General features: G+C 29.4%; 1 protein-coding gene and 1 pseudogene across 1 annotated transcript; one reads left to right on the forward strand and one right to left on the reverse strand.

Annotated features, from left to right (window-relative positions):
* The first annotated feature begins 325 nt into the window (after positions 1–325).
* LOC137812248 (serine/threonine-protein kinase SAPK7-like) lies at positions 326–12,797 on the forward strand (annotated as a pseudogene).
* Positions 12,798–15,985: 3,188 nt separating this feature from the next.
* LOC137812249 (uncharacterized) lies at positions 15,986–17,547 on the reverse strand. Its single transcript, XM_068614171.1, has 2 exons — positions 16,942–17,547; positions 15,986–16,709 (listed from the first exon to the last, which is right to left on the reverse strand). The coding sequence occupies exons 1-2, from the start codon at positions 17,302–17,304 to the stop codon at positions 16,116–16,118; spliced, it is 957 nt and encodes a 318-aa protein (XP_068470272.1). The 5' UTR covers positions 17,305–17,547; the 3' UTR covers positions 15,986–16,115.
* Positions 17,548–17,724: the final 177 nt, after the last annotated feature.

Raw genomic sequence — 17,724 nt, forward strand, 5'->3', positions numbered from 1 at the left:
GATTGTTTCTTTTTTATTCTTAGTGCTTTATAACTACAATGTACTTTACTCACTGAGAGGTATTGGTATTGTTTCACAAATATGTCATCGAGACCTGAAGTTGGAGAATACTTGTATGGAAGTCCTGCAAATCGTCTTAAAATTTGTGATTTTGGGCATTCTAGTTCATGTATAGATTAATTCAATGCTTTAAACAAACAACTGATTAAAATTATTTGATACTAATTTCTGCTTCTGATAATCTTTGATTTTCTAGTCATGTCTATTTTTGCACCAGAAGATTAGATTTCGCACCTTATTTTTTTTCACTTACCCGTGTTTTTTGGTTTCAGAGGCAAACACTCTGTTCATGCCCTATAAAATCAATTTTGAAGGCATACACTTTTTCTCATGCTCGATCTTCAACTTTTCCGATCTTCATCTCTGAATTTAAGCTCCTCTACTTTTTTCCTATTTGGTATTCGATTTCGTTTTGCTCTATTTGATTTTTCAATTTGGTTTTCATTTTCCCTTTTTCTCAATTTCAGAACATCAGCAATTTCAGAACATCAACGTGGTTTGGGGGTTTGGTGATTCGGGTCTTCGCTCAAGAATCGGAGACCACAAAACAAAACTCCATTAGCAGTGAGTTCTTCTCTCTAATCGATCAACCAAGCTTCAAGAAATGGTTAGTTTTTTTCATCAATGTTCTTGTTTTTTTCTTCATTTATTATTATATTGTCAACTTAAACAATGACAATCAATTTATATGCATGGTCGAAGAATTTAGTTGAATAAGTACAATTACATTATTTTTTCTCGAGCCACCTTTTCCACAAAACCTTAACGGTCGGTATTATGTTGCTGTTGGAGGAAATATGGATAGTCGGGGTTATGTTGCTGCTCTAGCCCTTGGTGCTCAACGCATATGTTTAGGCACTAGGTTTGTTCTGCACCATTATATTTTTTTTTTTCTTTTCTTTTGCTGTTGAGATTCTATAAGTAGGAGAATATTTTGGGTGTTGAATGAAATATGAAGTGGGCAACTACTACTATTGAGACACAAAGAGAGATGATATTTATCAATGTTTGAGATAAATAATACTTTTGAAAACTAAAACAACTATTTCACAATTATTTTGAAGTTATATCTAATGGTATGTTTAACTAGAGTTATATATACACATATAATTGCTCATGTTTGAAGGATGGTGTGGGTCATGAGAGAGAGATTCTTTCCAAGAGGGAGGACTAGCATTAACCATCTCCACCAGTATGCAATAAATGTGATAGTTTTTCAAATTTGGACAAAATGGCTTACTGTCATACTCATCTAAAAATCACTGCATGTTTTACAAAGTAACACTTTCATTTATAACATTTTTTATTATCATTTACTCTTACACCTATTATGTTAAACCAGAACAACTTGCATGATTCAAAAAGTCAAAAAAAATTGTTTTTGTTTTATAATATTAACAAATAATTAACTGTTTCTTTTCAATGTAAACTTTACTAGAGTATATGCACAACAGATTAAAATATAACAAAAGAAATATGAAGGGTAGGGTAGATGTGCAAGAAGTTGACTGTGAACCAATTTTGCTAGAAAAATGATTATAAGAAACGACCATTTAAAAATATCCTTATAGTTATTTTACTGCAGTGATCCAAATATTATTTATTATAAATCATAATCATAATTCATGTATAAAAAGCCATTTAGATTTTTTTTACTTTTCATTCGTCTCTAAAAACATAAGGATCCAATTACTATTATTTTTACTATAAATCATAGTTCAGAAACAATTCAGTGTAGAATCAGGTTACTAGTCTACATAAAAATTATCCACATTACATTAACAACAATCTAAAATATGAAGAAAATTTTACTTATTAGTATTCTTTTGTCGATTGTTAAGAGTTAAGATAATGATGATTAAAGGGAGGGAGGGATGTTTATTTTCTATTTTATGTATTAACATTCAAAATATGCACTTAGATTTAAACATCAAGACTCATGATATGATGTTAAATTAGAACTATTCATGCCTATATCGGGGAAAGAGTCACCCTAAATTTCTAGTAGTTAAAGGTAATCCCATATATGCACACATCAAAATAGTTATTAGGACTTTTTAAAAAAGAATGTACATTTTCTTTTTTAAAATGTCCCTATGATCATTTTCAAAAATATACTAAATTATAATATATTATGTTATTTATCGTATTATCTTTTGTGATAATGATGATTGATCTATAAGGACCTTTTGCTTTCAAATTGTTGAAAAGGAAGAAAATAAATGTTGCTTATAAACATTTGCCTTTATTGTAAATTGCAGTGAACAAAGACAAGATCGGTCAGGTGTTGGCACTCTATATAGTTCTTGGGTCTTTACTATTTGTTCAAAAGGAATCTGGTTTCTCTTGCAGGACATTACACTGCATGTTTGGCTGAGAATATGAATTGCTAACCATGATAAGTTAGGGAAGCCTCCTCCATGAGAAGGAAGGAGATTATTTCTTGCTCTCACTTCAATATTTCTCCCAAAGTCACCTGCAGCAGACTTGTACAAGTTTATCTCTTTGATAATTTTATCTTCGATATCAGGTACGAATCTCTCTATCCAGCCGAAAATTCCTGAGACAATATGTGTATATCTCCTTGAATCCATCAGCATGATGATGATGCCACAACCTTTCCATGTATAATATTCCAGTACACCATATATTCCTCCCTCTTACTAAGTGCTTTTTTAATTCCTTATAGTATTCATTATTTGCTTTGAGCTTATTACTTTTGTGCTGTTATTGAATGATCATGCTAAAACTCTTGTAGATATGTCGGGGTTTAAATTATTTGCATAACGTGATTGGAGTCTGGCATCAGGACATCAAACCCCAAAATCTATTGGTATGAACTTTTTTTTTTAAATTTCTTGTTTGTTAACTGTATTCTATTATGTGTACTGTAGATTTTGGAAACACGACCAGAGAAGAAATAAAGTGCATGAATCCAAATTACACTGAATTTAAGTTTTCTCAGATAAAAGCACACCCCTCTTATCTAAAATGTTTGGCTGCAATTATACTACTGCCTAGATTTTTTTTACCACCTTTGATAACAGGGAAATGGTGGAACTTTCATGAGTGAAATTTTCAATTTTGTATGCATAGTAAAATATAGAACAAACAGAAATGAGTGAACTCTAGAGTTGCAAAATAGATTAAACAAAGAGCTAGAATCAATTAGTTAATTAATATAATTGGCTGCTCAATAATTATTCTAAATATAAATTTATTTATTTTCTTAAACGTTATCCCATCATCAATTCAAACTCATCAAAATCAACCTTGCCTTCAAAGTTCAAATCTGCCACCTTCACCATCTTTTCAATGGCATTCATATCCCAACCCTTGTCCAAACCCAAGCAATCAAGCACCTCTTCAATTTATCCAATTTATTTTCTGACATATTTCATGTGTGTGTGATCAAAGGGTATCTATAGGCAATTGAGTGATGGGAGGTATCTCCTCTAGGAGGAGAGATCAACACTGGGTAGAAGTTGATTTACGCAGAAGAATCTCGGAAAGGTACTTGGTCAATGATCGTGTTCCATTTATACATTTTTATTCATTTTCTTCTTTATCATTCTTAGCTCGTTTCTTATTTTGCGGATTTCACTTTTTAAAAGCTATCAATTTTTTAAAGGATAATTAAAATTTAAGTGATAAGTTATGCTTCAAACTATTTCTCTATGATTTTTTTTCTTATCATGTTTGTTCCGCACTTGTCAGACAAAACGACGAAGGGTGGTGCGTTTGGATGGCTAAGGTTCATGGATTTCTCTCTCTGAAAATTATTGGCTAGTATTCTGTTATTTTGTTGATATTTTTGCTATTATATTTTTAATTATTTCTAATGCTTCATTAGTGATGCCCAATTAGTGTAAAAAATAATATGTCGGCTATATCAATATTATTATTAGCTTTTTGGAAGAATTTTTTTTTTCTCATTTAGGTTTTTGTTTTACCTTCACGTGAAGCAATTCCATTCTACAAGTTGAAATGGGTCACACTATAGTGATGTTATGATTCATTTATATATTCAATAGTTTTCATTCATTTGAAAAAAAAAAGTGATGTTCTTAAATGTCCTAAAATAATAGTCAATTAAAAAATTGTTTAAAAATTAATTTTTATCGTAATATATAAATTATAATCTTTAGTATTAGAAAGAAGACAAGAGGACTAGGCACCAGATTAAAAACAAGATTTGTTGTTAAATTAATTATTTAACTGATGTCTTGATTAATAAATTCATTAGCACACATGTTCATTAGCACACAGTCTAGACTATGATGGAAAGGTAATAAGGGCTTCTTCTAACCTTATAGATCATGAAAAAGAATAAAAGATTCATGCTGTTATAGATCACTTTACACACACAATGAAACTTCCTTGTAAGAGTGAAATAGAAAAAAGCATATTCATTTCAATTACTACATGAAGTATGAAGCCCTTAAAAATGTCTGAGAGTTTATGAGTTTTCTTGTATTTTATGCTGGTTTTGTTCAGTTTTTGGCTAATGTGTTTGTTTTATACTTGTTCATTGTTCAGTTGGCAGATGTATGGTCCTGTGGAGTAATACTTTATACAATGCTTGTAGGAACTTTGCCATTTGAGGACAAAGCTCATCCTCAAAATCTCCGAAAAATCGTTCAGGTAATTAATCTGCTTAATGTTTTGAGTTTAATTTCCATGTATTATTGTAAAAGCTTTTTACACTGTCAATATATCAGAAATCACAACTTTAAATAGTTATTGCAGAAGTCATATTATAGTTTCCGAATGAAAACCAGTGTAAATTTTTTAATATCTTTACATTGATGTACTATAATATTTGCTTTTTATTTTATAAAAATATTTTTTGATAGATTCACCATGTCTAATGTCTAGAATATTTGTGATTTTGTATGTATACTTTTTATGCAATGATATCACGAGATATTGTGAGAAATTGCGAGATATTGTGAGATATCGCGACATATCGCAAGAAATTGCGAGTTATCGTGAGAAATGGCGAGATATCGCGAAAAATCCAAGATATAATGAGAAATTGCGAGAAATCGTGAGAAATCGCAAGATATCTCGAGAAATTGAAGATATCGTGAGATATTGTGAGATGTCATGAGAAATTGCGAGAAATTGAAGATATAGAGAGATATCGCAAGAAATTGCGAGAAATTGAAGATATCCTTAGAAATTTAGGATAATGCGAGATATCACGAGAAATTGCGACATGTCGCGAGAAATTGAAGATATCACGAGATATCGAGAGAAATTGAAGATATCACAAGATATCGCGAGAAATTGAGGATATTGTGAGATATCGCGAGAAATCCAAGATATCATGAGATATCGTGAGAAATCCAAGATATCGCGAGAAATTGAAGATATCACGATATAACGAGAAATTGAAGATATCACGAGATATAGCGAGAAATTGAAGATATCGTGAGAAATTGAAGATATCGTGAGAAATCGCGAGAAATTGAGGGTATCGCGAGAAATCCAAGATATCACGAGAAAGTAAAGATATCGCGAGAAATTGAAGATATCACGAAAAATTTGGTAGATGTCGCGAGAAAGTCAAGATATCGCAAGAAATTGAAGATATCGTGAGAAACCACGAGAAATTGAAGATGTTGCGAGAAATCGCGAGAAATTGTAGATATCGTGAGATATCGCGAGATATCGTGAGATATCGCGAGATATCGTGAGATATCGCGAGATATCCCTAGAAATCGCGAGATGTCGCGAGAAATTGAAGATATCCTTAGAAATTTAGGATAACATGAGATATCGCGAGAAATTGAAGATATCGTGATATATCGTGAGAAATTGAAGATATCGTGAAATATTGCGAGAGATTGAAGATATTGTTAGATATCGTGAGATATCGCGAGAAATTGAAGATCTTGCAAGAAATAGCGAGATGTCGCGATAAATGAAGATATCACAAGATATTGCAAGTTGTCGCGAGATATCAAATATATCGCGAGAAATTGAAGATATCGAGAGATATTACGAGAAATTGAAGATATCATGAGATATCGCGAGAAATTGAGGATATCGAGAGATATCGCGAGAAAATGAATATATCGCGAGAAATTGGAGATATCGTGAGATATCGCGAGAAATTGAATATATCGTGAGGTATCGTGAGAAATTGAAGGTATCGCGATAAATTGAAGTTATCGCGAGAAGTTGAAGATATCGTGAGAAATCGCGAGAAATTGAATATATCGCGAGAAATTGAAGATATCGTGAGATATAGCAAGAAATTGAAGATATCGTGAGAAATTGAAGGTATCACGAGATATCGCGAGAAACTGAAGATATCTCAAGAAAATGAATATATCCCGAGAAATTGGAGATATCGAGAGAAAATGAATATATCGCGAGATATCGCGAGAAGTTAAAGATATCGCGAGAAATCGCGAGAAATTGAAGATATCGTGAGATATCGCGAGAAATTGAAGATATCGTGAGAAATTGCGAGAAATTGAAGATATCGTGAGAAATAACGAGAAATTGCAAGATATTACGATATATCGCAAGAAATTGAAGATATCGTGAGATATTGGGAAAAATTTGGTAGATGTCACGAGAAATTGCTAGAAATTGAAAGATATCACGAGATATCATAAAAAATTGAAGATATTGCGTGATTAATCTATGGTATAATGGTCTGGAAAAAAAATTGCGATAAAATCAAACATCAATAAATATTAAGTTGATAAAAACTTATCCAAATTAAATTGTGAAACATTAGTTCGATTTAGTTTGAATTTAATATCATATTCAAATTTATCTCTTTATAAATTGTATATTTAATTTTTTTAATAAAATCCATGTTAGACAACATTTAATTTATTGATTTTTTAAATGAAATATTTTTTTATCTTAAATAATTTGATCGACAAAAATAGAAGGTATTGGATTGATCCATCATATTATAATATTCCGCTTAATGATTTCGTTTATGAAAGTTAAATTATAATAATTTTATTTCATTATTACAATACAATTTTATATATTTATTTCATCAATCTTGAAAAATAGATTTTTCTAATTTGTTAGTGAGATCTTGTATTACTTTTTGATTGGTTGTTCTCTTTCACATAGAATATAAAGTTTCTTGTTTTTTTTTAAAATCTTTGTATCGTATAAATAATAAATTTTATGTTTAAGATTTTCTTTCATTAAAGATCCATGCTTTAATCAATGTCTCAAAAGTCGTTTCGTTCAATAAATAAAAAATTCTTAGATTACCCGTCTTTGTTAAGAAAAAATGCATACGATATATATTTTTTTAATTAAACACTAATTTTGAATTCTAAATAAATAATTATTTTTAATATTTAACTTAAAATATTGTGAACTTTGTTAAGACTGTTGTCTAATTATAGATTTTTATGTATGATAAGATTTTTAATTTTGCTAATTACCTAAAACTAAATCTAAACTAATTTAATTAGTTAATAATATTTTTTTTTTCATTGACAGTGTATGAGAATTACATTTTATTTATATTGTTTTACTTCATAAAATAAAACTTTTTTTTAATATTTAAAAATAAATTATATATAATTTTTTTTTATCTATAGTCTATAACAATACAATTTTTCTCATTTCATTTATATAAATTATACTCTTGTTTTACCTTTTTTATAATTTATAATAATGGTATAATGTAAACAAAACTTAACTCATGAAATAAAAGTGTAGTTGTATAAGGTGTGGTTTGAATTTTAATTTTTTAAACATAAATAATTTTATTTATAAATATATCAAATTAAAATTATTATAAATATTAAATTTTAAATCCTTAAAATAAAATTTCGTGATAGAAATTGGTACAGAAAATATCCGCTTATATAAATGAACAATTTTTTCGTGTAGAATTTACGTTGTTTCAATCACATTCTAAACTAGGTATAACTTCAACTAGTAGCCGTTAAATGCCTCAAAAGTCATTTCCTTTAAAAAATAAATTTAACTAATATATATATATATATATATAATTTAATTTTTTTTAATGAACTAACATTACCTTTTTATCAAAAAAAAAAATTAAAAATTACGAATTACATTATAATTATTGGATGAAATTTTTGACTATTTGAGATTATGTATGATATGAATATTAGAGTATCTGTGATAAAAAATAAATAATTAAACTTTTAGAAAATAATTGTTTCTGAATATAAAATCATATCTTTAATGGATTTTATAGTTTCGTTGTCGATAACAAATATATCCTTTATCATTTAATTGATGTCACTTTATATCTTAAAAATTTCTATATATTTCTTAATTCATATCCTAAATTTGACTTAGATTGAAAAGTGTGAGTCTGATAATTCTTACGTTTGAAGAAGAAACAGAGACGAAGAAGTTAAGGAATGGAGAAGTACGAGGTAGTTGAAGAGAACGTAGGGTATGGAAGATTCGCAATGGTGAAACTTATGCGTCACAGAGAGACCAAACACCTCGTTGCAGTCAAATTCATCCCAAGGGACCATATGGTACACCGATCATCTTCTTTCTTAAAATTTAGGGTTTTCTTAGATTTGATTCATCAATAACATCAATTTAAGTGTTTCTTGGTTTGATGAATTTAAGATAGTGTGATGCTGTTTTACAATCAACTTTAGAACTGATTTTTTTCTTCAATAATGTTTTTTTTTTTGTATAAAATTTTCAAGAATCCAATTTACTTTTTCTTTCTTTTAAAACAATTTCAAATTTTGTTTTTAGTTTAAGGTGACTTTTAAATTTTAAAAACTTGTTTTATTATGTAGGGAAATTCTTAGTTTTGAAAAATGATTAAGTATTCTTTTTAAGGAGATGGATCTTATTAGTTTATTATTTAAATGTGATTTTGTCTTAGTTTGTGCGCATTTTTAGGACTACTGTTTTTTTGGATAGTTTGTAATAGGTGAAACATTTGTCTTAACTACGGTGAGAAAAACAAGTTTTTCACATTTTTCATGAAGGGAATGCATGTGTTTTTTTATAAATTATCTATGTACTTTTTTTTTAATATATGAGTTTTGGTTTAGTCATTTCATATTTTTTTATATTTTTTTTTATGTGATGGTAGATGATTAAACGGTGATGCCTAATATGAGAGTATTTATAAAAAAACTATAAAAATATATTATTTTAATTTTTTGTAATTGCAATTTTTTTTGTTCTTTCTTTCTCTAAAATTAAAAATCACTATTTTTTATCCTAATATTATATCACATTCATTAGTTATTTATGTGTTGAATAAAATGTCGAAATGATCATGAGTCATAAATTATTTTAAAATAACATTTGAGAACTAAGAACCAAAAAACTTGCTATTTTAGAAATTATACTTGAAAACTGCCTTCTATTTTTTTTTCCGGATGTATGTTCTATTATCTCTATTTCTAAGATATTTTTTAATATTCTTCCAAAAAAAGTTAAATTTTAATAATTTTAAAATTTGTTTACTATAAATTCAAAATATAATTCATATTCAAAGATACTTACTTATTAAAAAATGAATTATATATACTTAATTTCATCATAATTTCAATTATAACCTTTGGCAGATTAACGAGAAGGTGGAAAGGGAAATCATAAACCATAGATCTCTTCGTCATCCCAATATTGTTCAGTTCATAGAGGTATGTAAAAATTTTAAAGTACTTGCTTCGACTTCTATTATTATAAAATAACTACATGTAATTATAGACACATACTTATTTAAGTATAACAAATACTATAATAAAATTAAAAAAATATCAAACAATTGTTTTTCATCTTTGTCCATGAGTGTCTTACTTTAAATAATAAATTAGAATATATACTCAATTGAAAAAAGTAATTTAAAAAATTTTATAATAAGATTACGAATGTGTCCAATTTAGAACTAAAGTTGTGCTACTTTAACTATACAAAACAGTTAAATTTAATTAATTTCGTGTAAAAGTTAAACAATATTAAGTCACTTTATTTTTCATCAATATTTTGTATTTTGGGTTACTACTAAAGGAAAGGAAATATTAGAGTATCTTTCATAAACTAACATTTACTTCAATAGGTGATAATTAACCCCTTAACAACTCTTTGTTGATACTATACTACATTAATTTATTATGTTGAAATGGGTTGTTTAATGAAAAAAATGATACTTATTGATTTTAAGTGATGAGATGAATAATAATTTTATTGATTTTTATAATAGGTATTTTTAAAATAGTATTTATCACGATTTTAGTTTTGTCAACCGCGTAAAAACTTGTATTAATAATGCATAAAACAAAAACCGGTGTTTAACACTGAATTTGATGTTTTGCAGGTGGCTTTGACTCCAACACATCTTGCAATAGTTATGGAGTATGCAGCTGGTGGAGAGTTGTTTTATCAAGTTCTTAACGTAGGAACAATGACAGAAGATAGAGTATGCTCTCTCTTTCACTCACACACTCACATCTTCATTTATATGATAGACAATAAAAAAGCAAAGTTCTGATTTCTGTCACCAATTTTGATTGATATTCAGGCCAACAAATTAGAGTTCATAAAATGAGAATATGTACTTTAACTCTAACCTGATACATAGAACTATAACAGTATGTATTAATCTAGAGATTCTGGTATTAATGGAAGGAAATATCTTTTGATCTAAAATTAATTAAAGACTAATTACTCGAAATACTAAAATCTATGTAAAAGGTTTATTCCTGATAAGTTAGTTTGCATATGCACAAAACAAGAACAAGATTTTCCGCCGACGATGTTACAGCATATTAATAAATACATACCTGAGTTGATATAATCATATAAATGAATATTATAACACATGTTTTTGTCATGAATTAAAGAAAGGATCAAAACTAAATTATATACTCAAGTACTTATTATTATAGTACAGTGAACATGTTTAATGATTCAAAGAGTTTATTTAAATATTGATTAAATATTATCCAATTTGTTTCTGATTTTTCTTGTGACTGGTAAATATTTCAGGCTCGATATTTCTTCCAGCAGTTGATTGCAGGAGTTAGTTATTGCCACGAAATGGTAAATGAAATGCATATTACTCTGAGAATGGATTGTTTGTTTTCAGTGTTTTAGTAGCAATATCAGTTTTTTTCCTTTTGTAGGAAATATGTCATCGAGACCTGAAGTTGGAGAATACCTTATTGGATGGAAGTCCTGCAAATCGTCTTAAAATTTGTGATTTTGGCTATTCTAAGGTTCAATCATGAAGTTCATGTATACATTAATTCAATGCTTTAAACAAACAACTGATTAAATGCTTTATTTGATACTAATTTCTGCTTCTGATAATCTTTAATTTTCTAGTCATGTCTACTTCATTCGAAGACTCATTCAAAGATAGGAACTCCAGCCTATATTGCACCAGAGATCATTTCTGGGAAAGACTATGATGGAAAGGTAATAAGGGCTTCTAACCTTATAGATCATGAAAAAAATAAAAGATCCATGCTGTTATAGACTGGTTCAATTGTTCAGGAGTCACTTTACACAACAGTAAAATTTCCTTGCAAGAGTGAAACAGAAAGTAGCATATTTATTTCAATTACTATATGAAGTGTGAAGCCATTAAAAATGTCTTAGAGTTGATGAGTTTTCTTGTATTTTATGCTGGTTTTGTTCAGTTTTTGACTAATGTGTTTGTTTTCTACTTGCTCAGTTGGCAGATGTATGGTCCTGTGGAGTAATACTTTATGCAATGCTTGTAGGAACTTTGCCATTTGAGGACAAAGCTGATCGTCAAAATCTCCGAAAAATCGTTCAGGTAATTAATTTGCTTTATGTTTTGAGTTTAATTTCCATGTATTGTTGTAAAAGCTTTTTACACAGTCAATCTATCAGAAATCACAACTTTAAATAGTTATTGCAGAAGTCATATTATAGTTTCTGAATGAAAACCAGTGTAAATTTTTAATATCTTTACATTGATGTACTTATATTTGCTTTTATTTTATAAAAATCTTTTTTGATAGATTCACCATGTCTTCTGTCTAGAACCTTTGTGATTTTCTATGTACACTTTTTATGCAGCGAGTTTTGGTTGTTCAATACGAGTTCCCCGACAATGTTTTATGCGAAGACAGTAAAAATCTGATATCTCGTATTTTTGTGGCAAATCCAGCAAAGGTATGTATATGAGCACAGTCATTTAATTATTTTTTGGGATAAACATTGTAAAGAAAAGAACACTATGGCATGATATACTATAATACTAGGAGTATGTTGTAACTCTGCTTTTGTAATTATGTTTTAGAGAATCACCATGGAGGAAATAAAGTCACATCCATGGTTTTTAAAGAACTTGCCGGAGGAGTTAAGAGAAGGAGCTCACTATGTCTACCACAATGAAGAAAATACAAAACATTGTCTTCAAAGTATAGAAGAGATCATGAACATTGTCAACGAAGCCAAAACCACACCTGTTGCTTCGAGTCCAAATTTATAGCAGGATTTGGCATGGGAATAGAGGAAGATATAATACTGAAGTAGATGAAAATAACCATGCATGAGAAGTGAGTCAAGGAAGCACAAGCCATTCATTTTTTGTGGATAATGATAAATTAGATTGTTTTGGTTCATTTTTTCCCCAAAGTTAAGGTCAATTCTTTGGTTGTATCTATGTACACTATTTAGTTTTATGACTGTTGAATTGTACATTTTTTTGACATGGTACAAGGTTTTTGTTTATAAGTATGAGGTGTTTGTTTGCTTTCTCCCCTCTAAATATTATGCTATGTTCAGTCTTCATAGCACAGATTGGAAGTGAAGTATGATGTTTGTGCTTACCGCATCAGCTGTCTCTATCTTTCTGCAGGGATTTAGGGCCAGGTTGCTAAATCTACAATAATTTGACCCTTTTCTCTGTTTTTGATTTCTTTGGTTGAAGTATATTTGTAGTGGTTGAATTATTACTTGTGGATGAACATCTTATGATGGTTGTTACCTTTTTAGACTGAAATCTAAGAAAAAGTAGATTATGGTTCAATTCATGAAGGGAAATAAAATCAGAGAAACTCAAAGGGAACAGAAAAAAAAAAACAGAAGATGAGATGAATATTAGACCTAAAATCTAAATCAACTAGACCCTTCAATTGATTCCTGAACTATTCTCAGAAATTCATGCATATTCTTACCATATATCACCAATGAAATTTAAACACAGAACAATCCCTTTTTATGGAAGAATAAGAAAGGAAACAGAAAAAAAAAAAAAAAAAAACAGGAGGAGGTGGTGGTACACTTTGTTTAAGACATCTGAAACGTCAACTTCCTTTGGCACATACAATGAATTTTCACTCACCAATCCTCCTAATTTTAGAGCACAAATGAAGCACACTTTTTGCTATTTTCAACCAAAGTGACTTTGATAGTGACCCTTATTCATAAAGCTCATGCTTGCATCTCTTTCTCATAACACATCATACATAATAAGAGAATATGTCATCCATTCTTCCATGCTTCAGATTTGTTTTTATTTTATCTTATCTTTAACCCAATTTTCTTTTCCTCCTTTCTATATTTTGTTAAAGTTTATAATCAATCATTTAACTAATTAGACTTTCACTTGTTATTATTCGTTCCCTAAATTCCAATTTATGAAGCTAATAATTAGGAAAAATTATTAGGTTCACTTGTTCTTTTTTTTTTTGCTTCATGCAAGTAATAATTAGGAGAAAATTATTGACAATATCTCTCCTGCTAAATGCTGAGGTATATATAGGAAAAAATATTTTCACAATCATCTTTTCTAAAACACCTTCTTCAAAATGATAATAATAAATATAAACAAAATTTCAAAATTTATATATATAGATATAGATATATAGATATATTGAGAATAGTTGTATAAAGTATCATAACATTTTGACTTTGATGGAAATAGTATACTAATACTATTCTAGACACTCAAATGAAACGTAATTAAGTAATTAATTAATATCCTAATCCTTAAGGGTAAAACTAAACCATCTTTATTGTTGTTTTTTATTTAAGACAAGTTAATTTACTTTTATGTTTGGATTTTCCAGCGTTACATTGTTAAAGTTTTATTAGGAGAAAATGATGTCATCATTTAAAAAGATGGGATAATTATAACACAATTTAATTAAAAGGTTTTATTTATATATCTACTATCTGTCCATTTTCTTACAAAGCCAACAAATCATACATTGATAATGCAAAATGATCTGAAAATATACAAAATTTTCGGCCTCACATTTAATTAATTATCAATCTTCACGTAGAATAAAATGATCAACTTTATAATAATTATTTTAAAAAATATTTAAAATAATTTTTTATTAGTTGGTAGTATAATTTACACTTATATAATGTATTAAAATCAACTATGAATTAATACAGGAAAACAAAACAAATTTTAGTAATTTTATAGTTTATGATGTCTATTGAAAAAAATTGTTAAAATATCAATTATATATAATGACATTTCATAATATTATTATAATATATATTATATAAGTGGATGAGTATTTTTTAAGGTTGAATTAAACTTAAATTTTATATTTTAATAATATTAAAATTTCATATATTTAGATTCTTTACTCTTAAACTTAAACTTTGAAAACATAAATATGGAGAACAAATTCCTTTTTCTTCAACTTTTTGGTAACATTATTAAATTAGTTGCAGACTATTCTTACATTAAAGCAAGGAAATTATTTAAAAGGTAGGAAATTTCTTATCCAAAAGGAAGGTGAAAAGAGATTGTAAAAGAAGTGAAAAAGAAACTTTGCTATTATTTGATTAATTAAAATATAAATATATTCTTTAAGGTTCTCCCTTTGTCCAGCTAGGAGGCAGCACAATCCTATTTTCTATGTTATAAATCATTATCAGATCTACTTTCTTCTTTTCCCAGACAATCAATTTAACTTTAACTGAGGAAGATCTGTTCTTGTTGTTGAGTTATCAACAACCCTTGGGAAAAGACAGCTTTTTTGAAAGATAGATTTCACATACTATATTTTTATGTTTATAGTCTTTATAGGGGTCTCATTCTTGGAGTAACTTTTTCTCTTAGTCTTAACCATGTCAGATATACCGTTAATCTTTAACACTAGATCATGTTCTCTCTGCATACTTTGTTTCTTTTCTTCAGAACCCAAAAAAAGTTGAACCATGCATTTCAGTCATCAGCTTTCAAATGTGATCTAAGAAACACAGTTTTCTGGACAAGAGATTTTACACAAAAGGGTTAATGATTTGAGCATATTGGTGTGATCTGAGTTGCACCATGTTGATACTAGAGTTACAAGAAAATTATCTCAATGCTAAACAATGCACTTTCTTTGAGTATAGAAAAATGTACACAACTGAGAAAACTAAAACCAGAAACTAATTTTTAGATAATGAAAAAGTGGAAGCAAATGTGAAAACTAACCCTTATGGAAGTTAAGTTCCAACACACCATGATATAATGGTTCAAAAGTTTCTTACATTTAATTGATTTTTATTGATAAAATCTTGATTCTATATGATGCAATTGTAAATAAAAAGTGTCACACTGATTAGAAACATTAACTCGTATATTGAATATTTCTAATAGCATCAATTTTTTATTCAAAAACTACATATCCCTTCTTCTGATCTTTTTTTCTTAAATTTCTTCCATGTACACAATACATGAAATGAATACCACACCTTTGTATAGAAAGATGTTTCTCTTACTTGAAGGCATTGGCATCTTAAAATTCTGGTTTCTCATGTATGACATGAGTAATGTTGCTTCACTTCAAAGCAAGTATCACATTCCCATCTTTTGCATTTTTTTAACTCTTCTTTTGTTTTCATTGGAAAAGCTTCTTCAAGGTCTCAAACACCAAAACCAGCTTGTAAATCAATTGCCTATAAACTCAGTAAATAGAGAAAAAGGAATATCAGAAAAAAAATCATGACATTGCTTCCATTTTTCAACATAATTTTTCCTTTTTATTTTCCCTTAAGGAGCTTCATTTTGCTCTCAACTATTTTTCCACCTTTGCTATGGCTTCATCAAACAAAATTATTTACATCTACTTATGACTACACATATCCAAAAGCTTCTTCCTTCCTTCCACAATTTCATCAAAGAAATCATCAAGTTGCCCTGTTATAGTCTCAACCCCACATCTCAACAACCCAAAGCAACGTTTCAAGTTGTCAACTTTTGATTGGATCTCATACTGTGCATCATAACCCACCATTCTCTCCAACTCAATTTTCAATTCCTCCATGGCAATCTTTGCTTGTTGAAATTCAAGAAGCAGAATCCCTGGCTGCCCATTATTGTGGTCAATCTCCTGTGCAACTTTCTGCTGCAATCTTGCCATTGAAACCACAAAACCTGATCCGAAAACCATGTGCCCCTCATACCCTTGTTGCTCAAAGCAGGAGGAAGACCAGCAATATGCAACTCCACATAGCAAAATCATAAGAAGCAACGAGCTAACACTCCTCATTGCACAAAGCACTCCTCGGAAGCCATTGAACTCGTTTAGCTTTGATTCCATACACATGTTCTGATTCAGGCATTGAGACAATGCCTGAATTCTTGTTTCCATCATGCTTTTGTTTTCCTCTACCAATCCTAGACTCTCCCTTTGACAAATATTTATGGCCCTAACGACCTGCAATATATATATGTGTTAGAAGAACTTAGTTCATGTTGTTTGGAAACTCATCAGAATCCAAAGAATCACATCAATTCAGCCTAATAAAAACGTGGAAGTTTACATCTGTAACATGCAACCAAACACACTATTAGACTAATTAATTTAAAAAAAACTTGTTTTAGTTGTGTGAAAACTAAGCCTTTTGACTAAAAGTTTGGAACAGAATTTGAGGTGTGTATATACCAACCTGATGTGAAAGCTCTGGAGTGAAGTGATGGTAGCCATCCACTAAGGAGGTTATATTGGAGGCAGTTGAGGAATAGTTCTCTATTCCATAAATGGCTGATTTGAGTACATGACAGATATCCCAAAGCCTTGAGCTTTCATCCATGTATTCATCCAGCCATTTGCCTCCAACTGGCAAGCAGAGCCTTTGGATAAAAATGGTTAACTTGGAGTGGAAGGATTGGAGGGATGAGAGGACCTCTGAGATGAATTGGATTGACATGAAGTCATGGGAGAGGAAGGATTGGTGAAGCTCATTGAGTCCTTGAGTGAGGAAGTTGTAGAAGCCATTGACAGAAGAGTTTGTGCAGGAAGAAGTACTCATGATGAAAGGCTAGAAATAGAAAAAGGAAGTGTGGTTGAAGGGAAGTTGATGGAGATTGATAGGTTTATATAATTGGAAGATTAAGTTGAAAAGAGATGAAGCAATCAAGGGAGTGGGTAGCTTAGAGGGTTCTAACTTTTTATGGTGAAAGTCACTGTTGGGTGCAATTATGGCTGTTTCCTATAGAGTGGAGAGGATGATTGGGAATCTGCTGTTGTTACTTTTTATTGTGAAAGGGTCTCTACTCAGCAAATGTTAAGAGAGAGAATCAAAAGAAACTAGTCTTCAGAATATATAGTACTGTGGATCACATATAGAGCCTTAAAAAAATGCATTATGAAAACTATACAAAATGGTTTTTCTCCTTTTGTGATTCCATCGAGGTTTCAGTGTGAGGTTGGATTGTGCTACTATTGGATG

Source organism: Phaseolus vulgaris, chromosome 2 (genome assembly GCF_000499845.2).
Source record: "Phaseolus vulgaris cultivar G19833 chromosome 2, P. vulgaris v2.0, whole genome shotgun sequence".
In the NCBI taxonomy this organism is placed as follows: Eukaryota; Viridiplantae; Streptophyta; class Magnoliopsida; order Fabales; family Fabaceae; genus Phaseolus; species Phaseolus vulgaris.

Bases quoted from the DNA above. Each gene is read 5' to 3' on its own strand.
- LOC137812249 (XM_068614171.1), bottom strand. From the start codon at position 17,304: ATGAGTACTTCTTCCTGCACAAACTCTTCTGTCAATGGCTTCTACAAC. The intron at 16,710-16,941 runs GTTGGTATATAC...TATATATTGCAG, and splicing joins CTCCAGAGCTTTCACATCAG to GTCGTTAGGGCCATAAATAT.